Raw genomic sequence first — 14,403 nt, 5'->3', positions numbered from 1 at the left:
GAATGATATTTCTCCCTGTAAATGCTACTGGCATTTCTCGGCGCTCCTCATTTCTTATCACAACAACCATATGTACTCCGCTGTCCTCTCCCCTATTCTTCTTCTGCTTTCTATTTCTGGCTGTCTGTTTCTGTTTCTGCACTTGCCATGAAAGGCAGGAGCAGTGCCGAGTGGATTGGCTTCAGGCGGGATATTACTTACCCTCCGCAGAGAACAGCAGAATAAATTTTTTTTTAAAAACACAACTTTTTTCCTTTTTTTAGTCAGTGCTTCAGAAGACAGATTCATTTAGAAGATGGACGGACGCCAGGGGTTTTGTACAGGAACTCAATTCTGCTTTTTGACTGGTTGGAGCTGGACAGGTTCCAGCGTTTGAGGCTGGATGGGTGGGGAGGTTAATTTAGAAAAGTAAGAGCAGTGAGGGCACTCTGTCTGGTACAGATTAAAATCTGAGTAAGCCAGCCAGGGGTCCTGGTTCATTAGGGATCTTGGAATAAAATTGCTGAATTCAGGCCTGGTTTATCTTGTATAAATTCAGAATATAATAGTGTTACGAGATTATACATGACATCTCTGCTAACCATGCTCACTGATATACATTAAAAAAGGATCCTAACTAATGACGCAGCAGGAAGACACTCATTTTCTCCATATTGTTACTCTCGTGTGGTTTGAGATTCAAAATCCAGTCTAGTTCAGATAGTGCTGTTAAACTTTGGTTTGCTGAGTAGTAGTGTGGTTTGTTTCAGTTGAATGTGTCGTAGCATCTTTCAGTGGTTTTAACTTAGAGCCAACAACAACTTCCCAGGCCGAACTCCTTTAACCGTTTTATGAATTATGGACTAATTCCAGATTATGAAGCATTCGATTACATAACTGAGACAATAAATTAAAAACCCCTATAGGATCAAATCAATTAGTGCTCAATTTAAGAAAAATGACAGCAAATGTGATTAACTCAGTAATGTGCATGTTTATAGGCAATAGATTAGTAAAGCTGAAGCAATCATGCTTCTTAATGGAATCTGTCTCTCACTCAGCACTCATAAATAAACAACTCTGTTGAACGCATGTTCCTCAGCAATGTGGAACAGCAGCTCTCAACTGAATGCATTTTACATTTACATGACAGAAAGTGGGGAAACTGCCTGGAAAGAGCCAGGCCATGTTCTACTGTTACACTATGTATTTAAGTACATGTACAAATACTGGGGACCTGGACAGTACTATAAAATTTCTCTCAGTGTTAACCTGAAATCTGCTATATTTTTATTCGATCACTCAGAAAACAGTCAGCCAATCAGCAGAGCGGCTCAGAGCCTCCTCTCTTCTCATTGGCTCACCGACCTGTTGTTGCTAGAGCTCCAGGGAGAAGCCTGAGAGAGGAGATGTAAAACTGAATTGAGATGATTTTTGGTTCTTAAAACCACAAATATATCTTCTTATGGATCAACACCTCAAATAAAACACGGGAAAAGGGTAAAATATGGGACCTTTAAAACAAGCAGATACTCTTTGGTCTTTACACCTGTTACCTGACAGTGGTAGAACCAGGATTCAGCAATATGAATTTTAAAGGTTATTTTAAATGAGGGTCTGGATCTAAACTTTATATGTTTGGCATTGTAGGATTTCCAAGGAGGAGGTACTTCGCATTTTATTTCAATGGATTGATCAGAAGTTTAGCTATAGTTGATATCTGTTCAAAGATAAGATTATCAGACCCAGTGTGAAGCTTTTAATGAGTCATTTTGGATTATTTTCTCTCCTAAATTTAAGCTTGGTAAACTACCTCTGCATTTTGTCTCAGTGTTCGAAAAGAACTGTTTGGAGAAACGCACACTGTTTGTATTTTATCGCAGAGTATAAGTAGCTGTTATGAACTAGTAGATATTTTTGTCACAGTCATTTCTTTTGTTGCACTATGTAACATAAAAACCTGAAAGACACAGCAGTGCTTAACATGAAATACTGTGCTAATGCAAGCTAGATGCATGAAAAACGGAGTACTTTAACCAAGCTCCACAGCATGATGAAACACAGCAGGTACAGTACTTTACATAGAGATACTCACCCTGCGGACTTGGGGTTCAGAGGCAGGCAGAGGCAGGCTCGCTTTTCTGCAATCAGAATAAGAAAGGTTACAACATGCGTGTTTGGAAGATGTGTGTGTCTACAATTCACCCCTGCATCTCGGGCTACACTCGCACTACAACTGAAAAAGCCTCAACTGTGGTATCTTCTCACCTCTTATGTGACTCAGATCAGATCTTAATAATCAGTGTGATCGGCAGTCACATTTTGGTCCGTCTTACACAGATTATGTTTGAAATGAAACGCTGAGACCACAGCATGTGTGACTTGTAGTACAACACTCACATCTCCAAGGAAAATAAATAAATCCTATGTCAGATTTTTGTTATACTTGTCATAATTTTCTCACTACAGCAGCTTGGCTGAGCCAGTGTTAACATAAAGGATGAGAAGACACAAATAGAAAGACGGTCAAACAATGGACCAACACTCGAGTTTGGGATAGATGCCTCGATTCATGAAAAAACTGATTTGTTATCAGTCTAATTTTCTGACATTGTGGGCAGATGATGTAAGATTGAGACTATAAATACAGCCCCCCAAAAAAATCTGATATAAGCAGCTATAAAAAGCCTTTTTCTTTCCTGTCCATCTCACCGTTGTGGCAACAGGGTTTGGTCGGCTCCGTGGTACCGATGCTGCCATCACTGGACGTTAGCGGCTCTGGCTGAGCCTCCGTTGTGGTTCCCCCTCCTGCTTGGGTTGGTAGGAGTTTGACTCCTGCTCGCCCCTCCTCCCTCTCTTGCCTGTCCTTCCCCTCTTCCTCCCTCGCCCGTCCAGGCCGAAGCCTCTTGGCGAAGCGGCTGGGAAAAGAGGCCAGACGCCGGGAACGCCGAACTGAGAAGGAGCCACCGTCCTCTGTGGTCTCCTCTGGTCTCTGAGGCGCCTCAAAGGAGTAGCTTCTCCTCTCAGGGGAGGAGGAATCTTTACGAAGCTCTGGTTTAAGGGTGGTGGAGCTGGGGAACTGGGTTTGGGCTGATTTAGCCAGGGCAGAGGGGGCAGATACTCCTCTGTTGGGGCTGTGGGAGTATGGCGGGCTGTGCAGTCTGTAAGGCTTGCTCACATCAAAAGAGCTGCTCTGCTGCAGGAGCTCACGGAGAAGGGAGTTTGCCTTCATCTCCCTCTGCCTTGCAAAGGGGAGCCTCCTGGGAGCGCCACTGCCTGTCCCAGTCAAGCCCCCACTAGTCCCAGGAGTGGCCACCAAGACAACTCTACTGTTAGAGTTTGTGGCGGCCGGGCGGGAGGCCTCAGGTCGGGCCCGAGACCTCGGGATGTCCCGGTCCTTGCGCTCCCAGCCCTGCTGCTTACGTGTGGGGAGGCAGTAGGTGTGCATGTACGTGATCAGCTCCACCACAGAGTGCAGTTCTTTCTCTGAGCTGAACTGAGGCTTGGCTGGCTCAGCGGGAACAGCAGCCAAAACTGCCCCGCCCTCCACCTCGCTGCTGGAAGACTCCTCCTCTTCTTCCTCCCCTTCCTCCTCTTCATCCTCCTCCGACTCACTTTCCTCGTCCTCCTCTTCCTCTTCGTCCTCCTCTGTGTCGGGGGCCGGGAAGTCCTCAGTGTCCTGGGCGGTGGTGAGGTGGCGGTGGAGCTCGGTGCAGAGGCGCCCCGCTGGACGCACTGCCCGGGGCTTCCGCTCCTGAGGGAGGTCGCTCTGAGGGTGGAGACACACAAACATGAATACCAGTGGCAGAGTTACAACACCCTCTTTATATAACCTATGATCTGCCAATTTTTTTTGATTGCAGTCACACATCAACAGATGTTTTAATATTGAATGAAGAAAAATGTTCTACATCGTCAGTTTTCCTCCTTCCTGCTGGTGTTATGACAATAAAAAACCACTGAACTGAGCCAGATGAATGAATAAATAGATAATGAAAAGGTTTGAAATTGCGTGAGGAGGTCAGAATGAGAGAATCTAGACCTGTAACCCTGATCTTGTTAAGCTTGTCTGGGTAGTGGAGATTAGACTGCAAGAATTTAATGCTGCAATTGCAAGTCAATGATAGAGTCTGGGACTGAAATTACCACCAACAACCAGCCAATTTCAATTTGTCTGGTAAGTTTTATCAGTACCCAAACATCTAACTACATTTGTGATAATTTGCTGGTTTTCCATCCTGTGGTAGATTCACAAAAATATATGTTTGTAAGGCTTGTTGTTATTTTGTTGTTACGAGTTTTCACCAGTCGTGCATGAATTTTTAAAAAGATTTGAATTCCTTATGCATCCCCAATTTATTTTTTTTCCCCAATTGCAAGAGGATTGATTAATTAACTTTATAATCCCTGAAGGGAAATTTGATTTGCAGAGGACACCTTTCACAGCAGTTTATAATACAATAGGTTATTTTATAATGCTCCAAAAATGCTTCCACCAAAACTATTAAAAAGTAATTATAGATTGTTTATTAAGGATTTTTCACCATTTTTGAAATTATGTAACATTTATTTTGAAAAATAAATTGTAAGTGTTGGAAAAAAGTTATGCTTAAGTCCCTAAGTACTTGATTTTTTAAAATTATTATTAAGAATTCATATAAGAATTAATTTAATGGGCCCGAAACCATATATCAGTGATAAACTGTGCACTTAAACATTATTATTGATGTTGCGCATTCAAGAATGCAACACATCTATCGAGGCTTCTGTCAATGGACATGAATACGAAATGGCAACCATAGAATCTGACACCGAGGGGCTGAAACTAAAACCTGACATTTACTATTGATGTTTTAGATTAAACATTTTTCTTCTTTGTAGGTGTGCTGGAAATATCTCAACACACTGTCTGCAGTTTGTTTTTGGGAACAAGAAAAATGAGCCACAAAACAACAAAACCCAGACGCATGAAGGTACGGGTGTATCCTCAGTTTCTTGCCCTGGATACAGGACCACTGAGCACACAGCAGTAAATTCTGCTTCCGACTAGTGAGGGATGATTCAGTGTGCAGCTGCAATGAAATGGCTGATTCTATATTACTCATACAGAGAGAAGAGAGAGAGAGACTGTGATTCACTGTTGCCCTCTTGCCCTGTCAGTCAATACTGCCACCATCTGCCACAGCAAAGCCACACTACTCTAAAACTAAATCACACACACACACACACACACACACACACACACACACACACACACACACACACACACACACACACACAGCCAGCGACAGCGAGGTTAGGAGGGTGTGTGATGGATACTTGGCTTATCCCTGCGCTGCATCCTGTGGGTATTTTGAATCCTCCTTTCTTGAGCCAGAGCAGAGGGGCTGTGTGGAAGCTCACCATGCTTTCTGCTTGTACAAGATAAATGACTGGTATTGTAATCAATGGCCACTTGAAGCACAATGCTAGCAGCTATCCAATTACTGCTAAGTCATACAGCAGTGGCCATTGTAAATGTCCCCTCTTCCCCAACACTGCATCTATCATGGGCAGCAGCTGAAGGCCTCTGCATGCTTGAAGGCCCAAAGAGTTTTTATTGTAAAATGAGATATCTGTCATTTGGAAAATAAAAACTGTTGTTGTTACCAGCAGGACTACAGCCAGCTGTACTTTGGCAACTTAGCTATTTCTTTTTGTTCCCATGGACATTGTATAGTGAGAATCTGAGACCTGTCAAGCTTCAGGTTTTGTCTTTCTTAAATGCCAACACTGACTTTACTACCAAACTATTTTGGTACCAAAGTCATGGTTTAACAATATTTTTGAAGGATTTTCACAGTAAAATACTGGTTGAAAAAAGTCTTTTAAATTTCAATTAACCTTGACTTGATGTTTACACTTCCCCCTGAAAGCCAGACTAACAAAACTGCTTTAGGTGGGATTGATGCCCTTTCACCACATCTTACAAGACTGATAAACAAGAGGTGAATTGCACTGGACAGGTATGTGTAACATACAACAAAATCTTTCTAAACTACCCATATGGTTCTTATAATTTAGGGTTTTCTGATCTGCGACTTCTATGGTTAAAGTTCAGTTAAAAGGTCCCATATTGTATAAAGTGAAGAAACTAAAACAACTTTATAAAGGTTCGAGAAGGATTGTTGTTTTGGGTTAAAACTGCTGGAAGACAAGCTGCAAGCTCTGGTGTCAAAGTCAGACACTACAGTTTACCAAACCATCTATTTTAACCTACCTCCACATTTGTTTTTGAGTGAGAGCAGGTGTTACTTGTATGCACACAAAAGATGACTTTAAGCATCTGAACAAAAGACAGATACTGTTTTTTTCTGGTGAAGACAGTTTCAAATGTCTGGAGAACTTACTAATACCATATAATCAAATACCAATATCTGTTCTGTGCAGTGGCTTGACTCCAGCCTGCAAAAACAATGTGCAGACACCTGTTTGAAGAACAGTTTCTGCAGTGGCAGGGACGCTGACTTCAGGCACAGCATTTAGCAGTGAATTACTTCTGCCTTAACTCGCCACCTCTGAGGGAAAGTGATTTGAAAAAAATCCAATTTTGTTATCTCTCCAGCCTTCAGAGGACAGGGAGTGAGATGTTAACCAGTGAAAACATTGATGTGAGTCTGCAGTTACAACTGTGCAGACTGTTTCAGTTCTACGACTGGAGTTTTACTGCAGGATAAATAAGAAGAGATAGTTTGAAAATCGTATTAAACTTTAACTGTAAAGCAGCCAAATTCACCTTTAATCACGAAGTATTCAATGTAATTTGTGCCTCACCTTGACCAGAGGTCTGACTGGCCGTAGTTGCAGGCTCCTGTTGCTGTAACGATGGCCATGGACTCCATCTTTGTGTGCGTCGATGCCCGTGGGCACGTTGGGAGGAGTCAGCAGCAGCTTCTTCAGCTAAGGAAAAGAAGAAAAAGAGAGTAGTACAGATAAGTTACAATGCTGCAGTTTACAAATTAAAATCCATCAATTAACAATAATACTTAATTTTCTCCTGTGGTAAAAAAAAAAAAGTAAGCAATTTTTTTAACCCTTTCACTTTGGTTAAGGGTTGAGATTAGTTAAATAAATACAAACATGGTAATAAGGGTGTGCATGTAAGAGGAAGGAAAAAAGAAAGGCTGACAGATACATCTGTAGTAAAGTATTACACTTTTCTTTTTTTTTAACACATTTTTATCCAGAATATCAAAAAAAAGTCTTAAAAATTAAATTTTTATAGTGAGATGAAAGTGTCTAACATTTCATTCCAGTTTTTAATCTATATTCAGACAGCTGATAACGCCCTGCTGATGGATGTTTGTACAAGGGAATAATGTGCAGAAGAGGCTGTGAGGTTATGACACAGTACTTTTATCACATCACTAAAGCTGACAGCTACATGGCACATTCATGTTTCCCATTAAAGAGCTGGATTCCACCATTTCTCTATAATAACATATCATGTGACTTCTGCTCCTCCTTCCCACCTTCATCCTTCCATCTTCTATCAATCCTCGCATTTCATTTTTTTGTTTTATTCCTCATTTATCTGTTTAAACCCATCCTCTCTTCCTTTCCTCTAGTCCCTGTATCATCTAATTGCCATTCCCTTCCAATCTCTCTATCTTCATCCCTCTTTCTCTCCATCTGAATGACCTTTCAGACCTATCTTCATCTAAACCTCTACACCCTCACGTCCTCCTCCTTCTGTCTTTCCATCCCTCTAAGTGTTTTCCTTTTCCTTTCACCCATCCCTCCTTCTTTCCATCCTCTCATTGCTTCTGATCAAAGAGGAAGCCACAGTTAAACTACAGAGCCGAAACCCTCCTGAATCCCTCCCTGGGTATTACCTTTCAAATGGATATTAACACAACCCGCTCCTCATTCCCCACTATCCTATCATTGTTTTGTTTTCATCTGTCTATTCATCCTTTCATTCCAGTACCTAGCTTCATGACAAGGCTATCAGCTGATATAAATCAGCTTAGGGAGAAAATCCCCCACTACGCTGTGCAGCGTTTGCTCCGGGAGACGACGATGTGGAAAATACAGATGTGATAGGAATGAGGATTGGAGCTAGAGGCTATACCAGAGCTTCCTGAATCATTTACAGCAAGGTGCCATGCATATACACAGGGTTTAATTTAATGCAGCCACATTGGACGTCCTCATCTCTTGGGACACAGCGGTAGTGATCACCTGACTCTGTTTGTAAACAAATCCATCCCAGCTGGGGATTAATAAAGTTATTGAACTGATATGAATGTGATTAGGGCATCTCAGTGGAAATGAGGGACAAGGTTCATTTCAGATCAATTTGCCAACTTTGTGTTTAGATTATGTGCTGAATTTCTAAGTTTGAGAGGTTATTTTGAGCGTCTGTGGTCCTGGAAGCAAAACTCTGAGGTGATTCAACTGTTGGAGCTCGTCCAAAGCTTGGACTGGAATGAAACTCTCCTGGATGAATCATCAGTATCAAGCACTGCATCAGAAAATATCTGGTTGTTTCATCAAAACCCAAAGTCAGAGCTGGCCCAAGCCTTTATTGGGCCCTAAGCAGAATTTGGTTTGGTCTCAACGTTAATAGGGACGCAACAACCCAGCCACCCCTCCAACGCAAAGACATTGACTTAATAATGCCGTCAACCAAATGTTTTTTAACTTATAAGATGTGAATTTACATTCAGAAATACCAATATGGAAATGTAATATATGTACGTGTGTTGAATTTCTATATATGACATGTATGTACATCATATATTTATTTGCAGTATAGCCTATATGTGTAAAGATTACATGTGAAACTTGTTGTTGAAACTGAAACAATATCATATATTGACATATATGTCTAGCTAACAGAAAATTGTATTTTAGTATGTCTGTATATATTGTAGGACATATGTTACATAAATATATATCCATCCCAAAGCCTGTCAGTATATGTTCCTTGTATATGTAAGTGTCAAAGATACGTATGGCGAAATTTAATAAGAACTTATTAAGAAGATCATTTACAGACGTACAGACTTTTAATACCAGTGTGGTAAGGCATAAAAAATGTGTAAAAACGTCATAGTATAGTGGGGCATAACAAGGTCAAAGAAGGTCAGTATAGTAAGGCATAAAACGCCATAGTATAGTGAGGCATAAAAACGTCAAATAACTTCATAGTAAAATAAGTGGTAAAAATTTGAAAGAACCTCAAAGTAGAGTAAGGCATAAAACGTCATAGTATATTAAGGCATACAAATGCCAAAAAGCGTCATAGTATAATAAAGCGTAAAAATGTCAAAAAAAAACGTCAAAGTATAATAAGGCATAAACCGTCATAGTATAGTAAGGCATAAAAGTTTTAAAAACGTCATAGTATACTAAGGCACAAAAAGGTCCAAAAACATCATTGTATAGTAAGGCATAAAATGTCAAAAAACATCGAATTATAGTAAGGCATAAAAATTTCATAGTATAGTAAGGCATGAAATGTCATAGTATAGTAAGGCATAAAATGCCAAAAAACATTGAATTATAGAAAGGCATAAAAATGCCAAAAAACGTCAAAATATAGTAAGGCATAAAATGTCATAGTATATTAAGGCATACAAATGCCAAAAAACGTAATAGTATAGTAAAGCGTAAAAATGTCAAAAAAGGTCATAGTATAGTAAGGCATAAAACGTCAAAAGACGTCTTAGTATATTAAGGCATAAAAGCTCGAAAAACGTCACAGTATATAGAGGCATAAAAATGTCAAAAAACGTCACAGTATAGCAAGGCATAAAATGTCATAGTAGATTAAGGCATACAAATGCCAAAAAACGTCATAGTATAGTAAAACATAAAAGGTCAAAAAAACGTCAAAGTATAGTAAGGCATAAAATGTCATAGTATATTAAAGCATAAAAGGTCAAAAAATGTCATAGTACACTATGGCGTAAAAATGTCAAAAAACGTAGCAGTATAGCAAGGCATAAAACGTCATAGTATAGTAAGGCACAAAAAGGTCAAAAAACGTCATAATATATTAAGGCGTAAAAATGTCAAAAAATGTCATAGTATAGCAAGGCATAAAACATCATAGTATATTAAGGCATTCAAATGCCAAAAAACGTCATAGTATAGTAAGGCATAAAATGTCAAAAAACATCGAATTATAGTAAGGCATAAAAATGTCATAGTATAGTAAGGCATGAAATGTCATAGTATAGTAAGGCATAAAATGCCAAAAAACATTGATTTATAGAAAGGCATAAAAATGCCAAAAAACGTCAAAATATAGTAAGGCATAAAATGTCATAGTATAGTAAGGCACAAAAAGGTCAAAAAACGTCATAGTATAGTATGGCGTAAAAATGTCAAAAAAATTCGAATTATAGTAGGGCATAAAAATGTCATAGTATAGTAAGGCTTAAAATGCCAAAAAACATCGAATTATAGTAAGGCATAAAAATGTCAAAAAACGTCACAGTATAGCAAGGCATAAAATGTCATAGTAGATTAAGGCATACAAATGCCAAAGAAACGTCATAGTATAGTAAGGCATAAAAGGTCAAAAAAACGTCAAAGTATAGTAAGGCATAAAATGTCATAGTATATTAAAGCATAAAAGGTCAAAAAATGTCATAGTACACTATGGCGTAAAAATGTCAAAAAACGTAGCAGTATAGCAAGGCATAAAACGTGATAGTATAGCAAGGCATGAAATGTCATAGTATAGTAAGGCATAAAATGCCAAAAAACATTGAATTATAGAAAGGCATAAAAATGCCAAAAAACGTCAAAATATAGTAAGGCATAAAATGTCATAGTATAGTAAGGCATAAAATGTCAAAAAACATAGATTATAGTAAGGCATAAAAATGTCAAAAAACGTCAAATTATAGTAAGGCATAAAATGTCATAGTATAGTAAGGCACAAAAAGGTCAAAAAACGTCATAGTATAGTATGGCGTAAAAATGTCAAAAAAAGTCGAATTATAGTAGGGCATAAAAATGTCATAGTATAGTAAGGCTTAAAATGCCAAAAAACATCGAATTATAGTAAGGCATAAAAATGCCAAAAAACGTCAAAGTATAGTAAGGCATAAAATGTCATAGTATAGTATGGCGTAGAAGGTCGAAAAACGTCATGTACACTGTGGCGTAAAAATGTCAAAAAACTTTGCAGTATAGCAAGGCATAAAACGTCATAGTATATTAAGGCATACAAATGCCAAAATATGTCATAGTATAGTAAGGCATAAAATGTCATGGTATAGTAAGGCATAAAAGGTCAAAAAAACGTCATAGTATAGTAAGACATAAAACGTCATAGTATAGTAAGGCATAAAAATGTCATAGTATAGTAATGCATGAAATGCCAAAAAAAATCGAATTATAGTAAGGCATAAAAATGTCATAGTATAGTAAGGTATAAAATGCAAAAAAACATCGAATTACAGTAAGGCATAAAAATGCCAAAAAACGTCAAAGTATAATAAGGCATAAAACGTCATAGTATAGTAAGGCATAAAAGTTTGAAAAACGTCATAGTATAGTAAGGCATAAAATGTCAAAAAACGTCATAGTATAGTATGGCGTAAAAATGTCAAAAAATGTCATAGTATAGCAAGGCATAAAACGTCATAGTATATTAAGGCATTCAAATGCCAAAAAACATCGAATTATAGTAAGGCATAAAAATGTCAAAAAACGTCACAGTATAGCAAGGCATAAAATGTCATAGTAGATTAAGGCATACAAATGCCAAAAAATGTCATAGTATAGTAAAGCGTAAAAATGTCAAAAAAGGTCATAGTATAGTAAGGCATAAAATGTCATAGTATAGTAAGGCATAAAAGGTCAAAAAACATCGTAATATATTAAGGCACACAAATGTCAGAAAACATCGTAATATATTAAGGCATACAAATGCCAGAAAACGTCATAGTAAAGTAAGGTATAAAACGTCAAAAAACGTCACAGTATATAAAGGCATAAAAATGTCATAAAATTTCATAGTAAAGTAAGGTATAAAACGTCAAAAAACGTCACAGTATATAAAGGCATAAAAATGTCATAAAATGTCATAGTATATTAAGTTATACAAATGCCAAAAAAATTGAATTATAGTAAGGCATAAAAATGCCAAAAAACATCAAAGCATAGTAATGCATAAAATGTCATAGTATAGTAAGGCATAAAAGGTCAAAAAACATCGTAATATATTAAGGCATAAAAATGTCAAAAAACGTCATAGTATAGTAAGGCATAAAAGGTCAATAAAACGTCATAGTATAGTAAGGCATAAAACGTCAAAAACATCGTACTATAGTAAAGCATAAAACGTCATAGTGTAGTAAGGCATAAAACGTCAAAAACATCGTATTATAGTAAAGCATAAAACGTCATAGTGTAGTAAGGTATAAAATGCCAAAAAACATCGTATTATAGTAAGGCATAAAAATGTCAAAAAACGTCAAAGTATAGTAAGGCATAAAAGGTTGAAAAACGTCATAATATAGTGAGGCAAAAAAAGGTCAAAAAACGTCATAGTATAGTATGGCGTAAAAATGTCAAAAGACGTCATAGTATAGTAAGGCATAAAACGTCAAAAAAACATCATAATATATTAAGGCATACAAAAACCAGAAAACGTCATAGTATAGTAAGGTATAAAAAGTCAAAAAAACGTCACAGTATATAGAGGCATAAAATGTCAAAAAACGTCATAGTATAGTGAGGCATAAAAGGTCAAAAAACACAGAATTATAGTAAGGCATAAAAATGTCATAGTATATTAAGGCATACAAATGCCAAAAAACGTCATAGTATAGTGAGGCATAAAAATGTAAAAAAATGTCATAGTATAGTAAGGCATAAAATGCCAAAAAACATCGAATTATAGTAATGCATAAAAATGCCAAAAAACATCAAAGTATAGTAAGGCATAAAATGTCATAGAATAGTAAGGCATAAAAATGCCAAAAAACAACAAAGTATATTAAGGCATAAAAGGTTGAAAAACGTCATAATATAGTAAGGCACAAAAACGCCAAAAAACGTCATAGTATAGTATGGCGCAAAAATGTCAAAAAAAGTCATAGTATAGTAAGGCATAAAATGTCAAAAAACATCGAATTATAGTAAGGCATAAAAATGTCATAGTATAGTAAGGCATACAAGTTTGAAAAACATCATAGTATAGTAAGGCACAAAAAGGTCAAAAAGCGTCATAATATATTAAGGCATAAAAATGTCAAAAAACGACATAGTATAGTAAGGCATAAAAGGTCAAAAAACATCGTATTATAGTAAAGCATAAAACGTCGTAGTATAGTAAGTCATAAAAGGTCAAAAAACATCGTATTATAGTAAAGCATAAAAATGCCAAAAAACGTCATAGTATAGTAAGGCGTAAAATGTCAAAAAACACCGAACTATAATAAGGCATAAAAATGTCATAGTATAGTAAGGCATAAAAGGTCAAAAACTGTCATAGTATAGTATGGCGTAAAAATGTCAAAAAATGTCATAGTATAGCAAGGCATAAAACGTCATAGTATAGTAAGGCATAAAAATGTCATAGTATAGTAAGGCATAAAATGTCACAGTATAGTAAGGCATAAAAGGTCAAAAAACATCGAATTATAGCAAGGCATAAAATGTCATAGTATAGTAAGGCATAAAAGGTTGAAAATGTCATAGTATAGTATGGCGCAAAAATGTCAAAAAAAGTCATAGTATAGTAAGGCATAAAATGTCAAAAAACATCGAATTATAGTAAGGCATAAAATGTCATAGTATAGTAAGGCATAAAAGGTCGAAAACTGTCATAGTATAGTGTGGCATAAAAACTTCAAAAACGTCACACACTAGTAAGAGATAAAACGTCACAGTATATTAAGGCATAAAAATGTCAAAAAAGGTCATAGTATAGTAAGGCATGACAAGTTATAGTATAGTACGTCATAAATTCATAGTATAGTAAGGCCACGGGGATCCTAAGCAGCCGCTTAGTTGGCTTATGCCTTGGGCCAGCCCTGCCCAAAGTTAAAAGGCTGTGGACATAAAAGGAAGGAAGTAAACTACGTCTCCCATGGTGCTTTGTTGTAAGAAACATTAAAATAATTGAGTTTGAAATTCTGGTGTTTCCGCTGGTGAGCTAAAGTAGACGCTGTTAATCATTTTAATTGGGTCAGTTTTAGATGTTTTTTTCGCGTTTGCATCAACAAAGCATTTTGAATTTGCACTGTCACACTAGTAACTCACTTTTCTCCATAGCAACAGCGGATCAGGCTTGTATGTATGTTTTTTTTTTTTGTTTGTTTTTTTTTAATTAGAATTGACAATGCAGAAAAATACCTCTAGAACCAGCCGCTCATAATTATTATTATTTTAATATCAATATTTTTAATTATCCAT

At 37.1% G+C, this 14,403-nt stretch overlaps 1 protein-coding gene across 1 annotated transcript in view; it reads right to left on the bottom strand.

The window, feature by feature from the left end:
* ppargc1b (peroxisome proliferator-activated receptor gamma, coactivator 1 beta) overlaps positions 1-14,403 on the bottom strand; it is a 101,389-nt gene that overhangs the window by 10,626 nt on the left and 76,360 nt on the right. The window contains exons 4-6 of the mRNA XM_023409538.2: positions 6,793-6,918; positions 2,692-3,748; positions 2,075-2,120 (exon numbers count right to left, since the gene is read on the bottom strand). Of these exons, the coding sequence (XP_023265306.1) occupies positions 2,075-2,120; positions 2,692-3,748; positions 6,793-6,918 (1,229 nt within the window). The remainder of the gene's footprint in view (positions 1-2,074; positions 2,121-2,691; positions 3,749-6,792; positions 6,919-14,403) is intronic.

Source organism: Seriola lalandi, unplaced genomic scaffold (genome assembly GCF_002814215.2).
Source record: "Seriola lalandi dorsalis isolate HSWRI2012SDOR001 ecotype SW California unplaced genomic scaffold, Sedor1 jcf7180002054397, whole genome shotgun sequence".
Lineage (NCBI taxonomy): Eukaryota > Metazoa > Chordata > Actinopteri > Carangiformes > Carangidae > Seriola > Seriola lalandi.
Note: the sequence above shows the minus strand (reverse complement) of the source record. Positions and strands in the feature narration are given on the sequence as shown.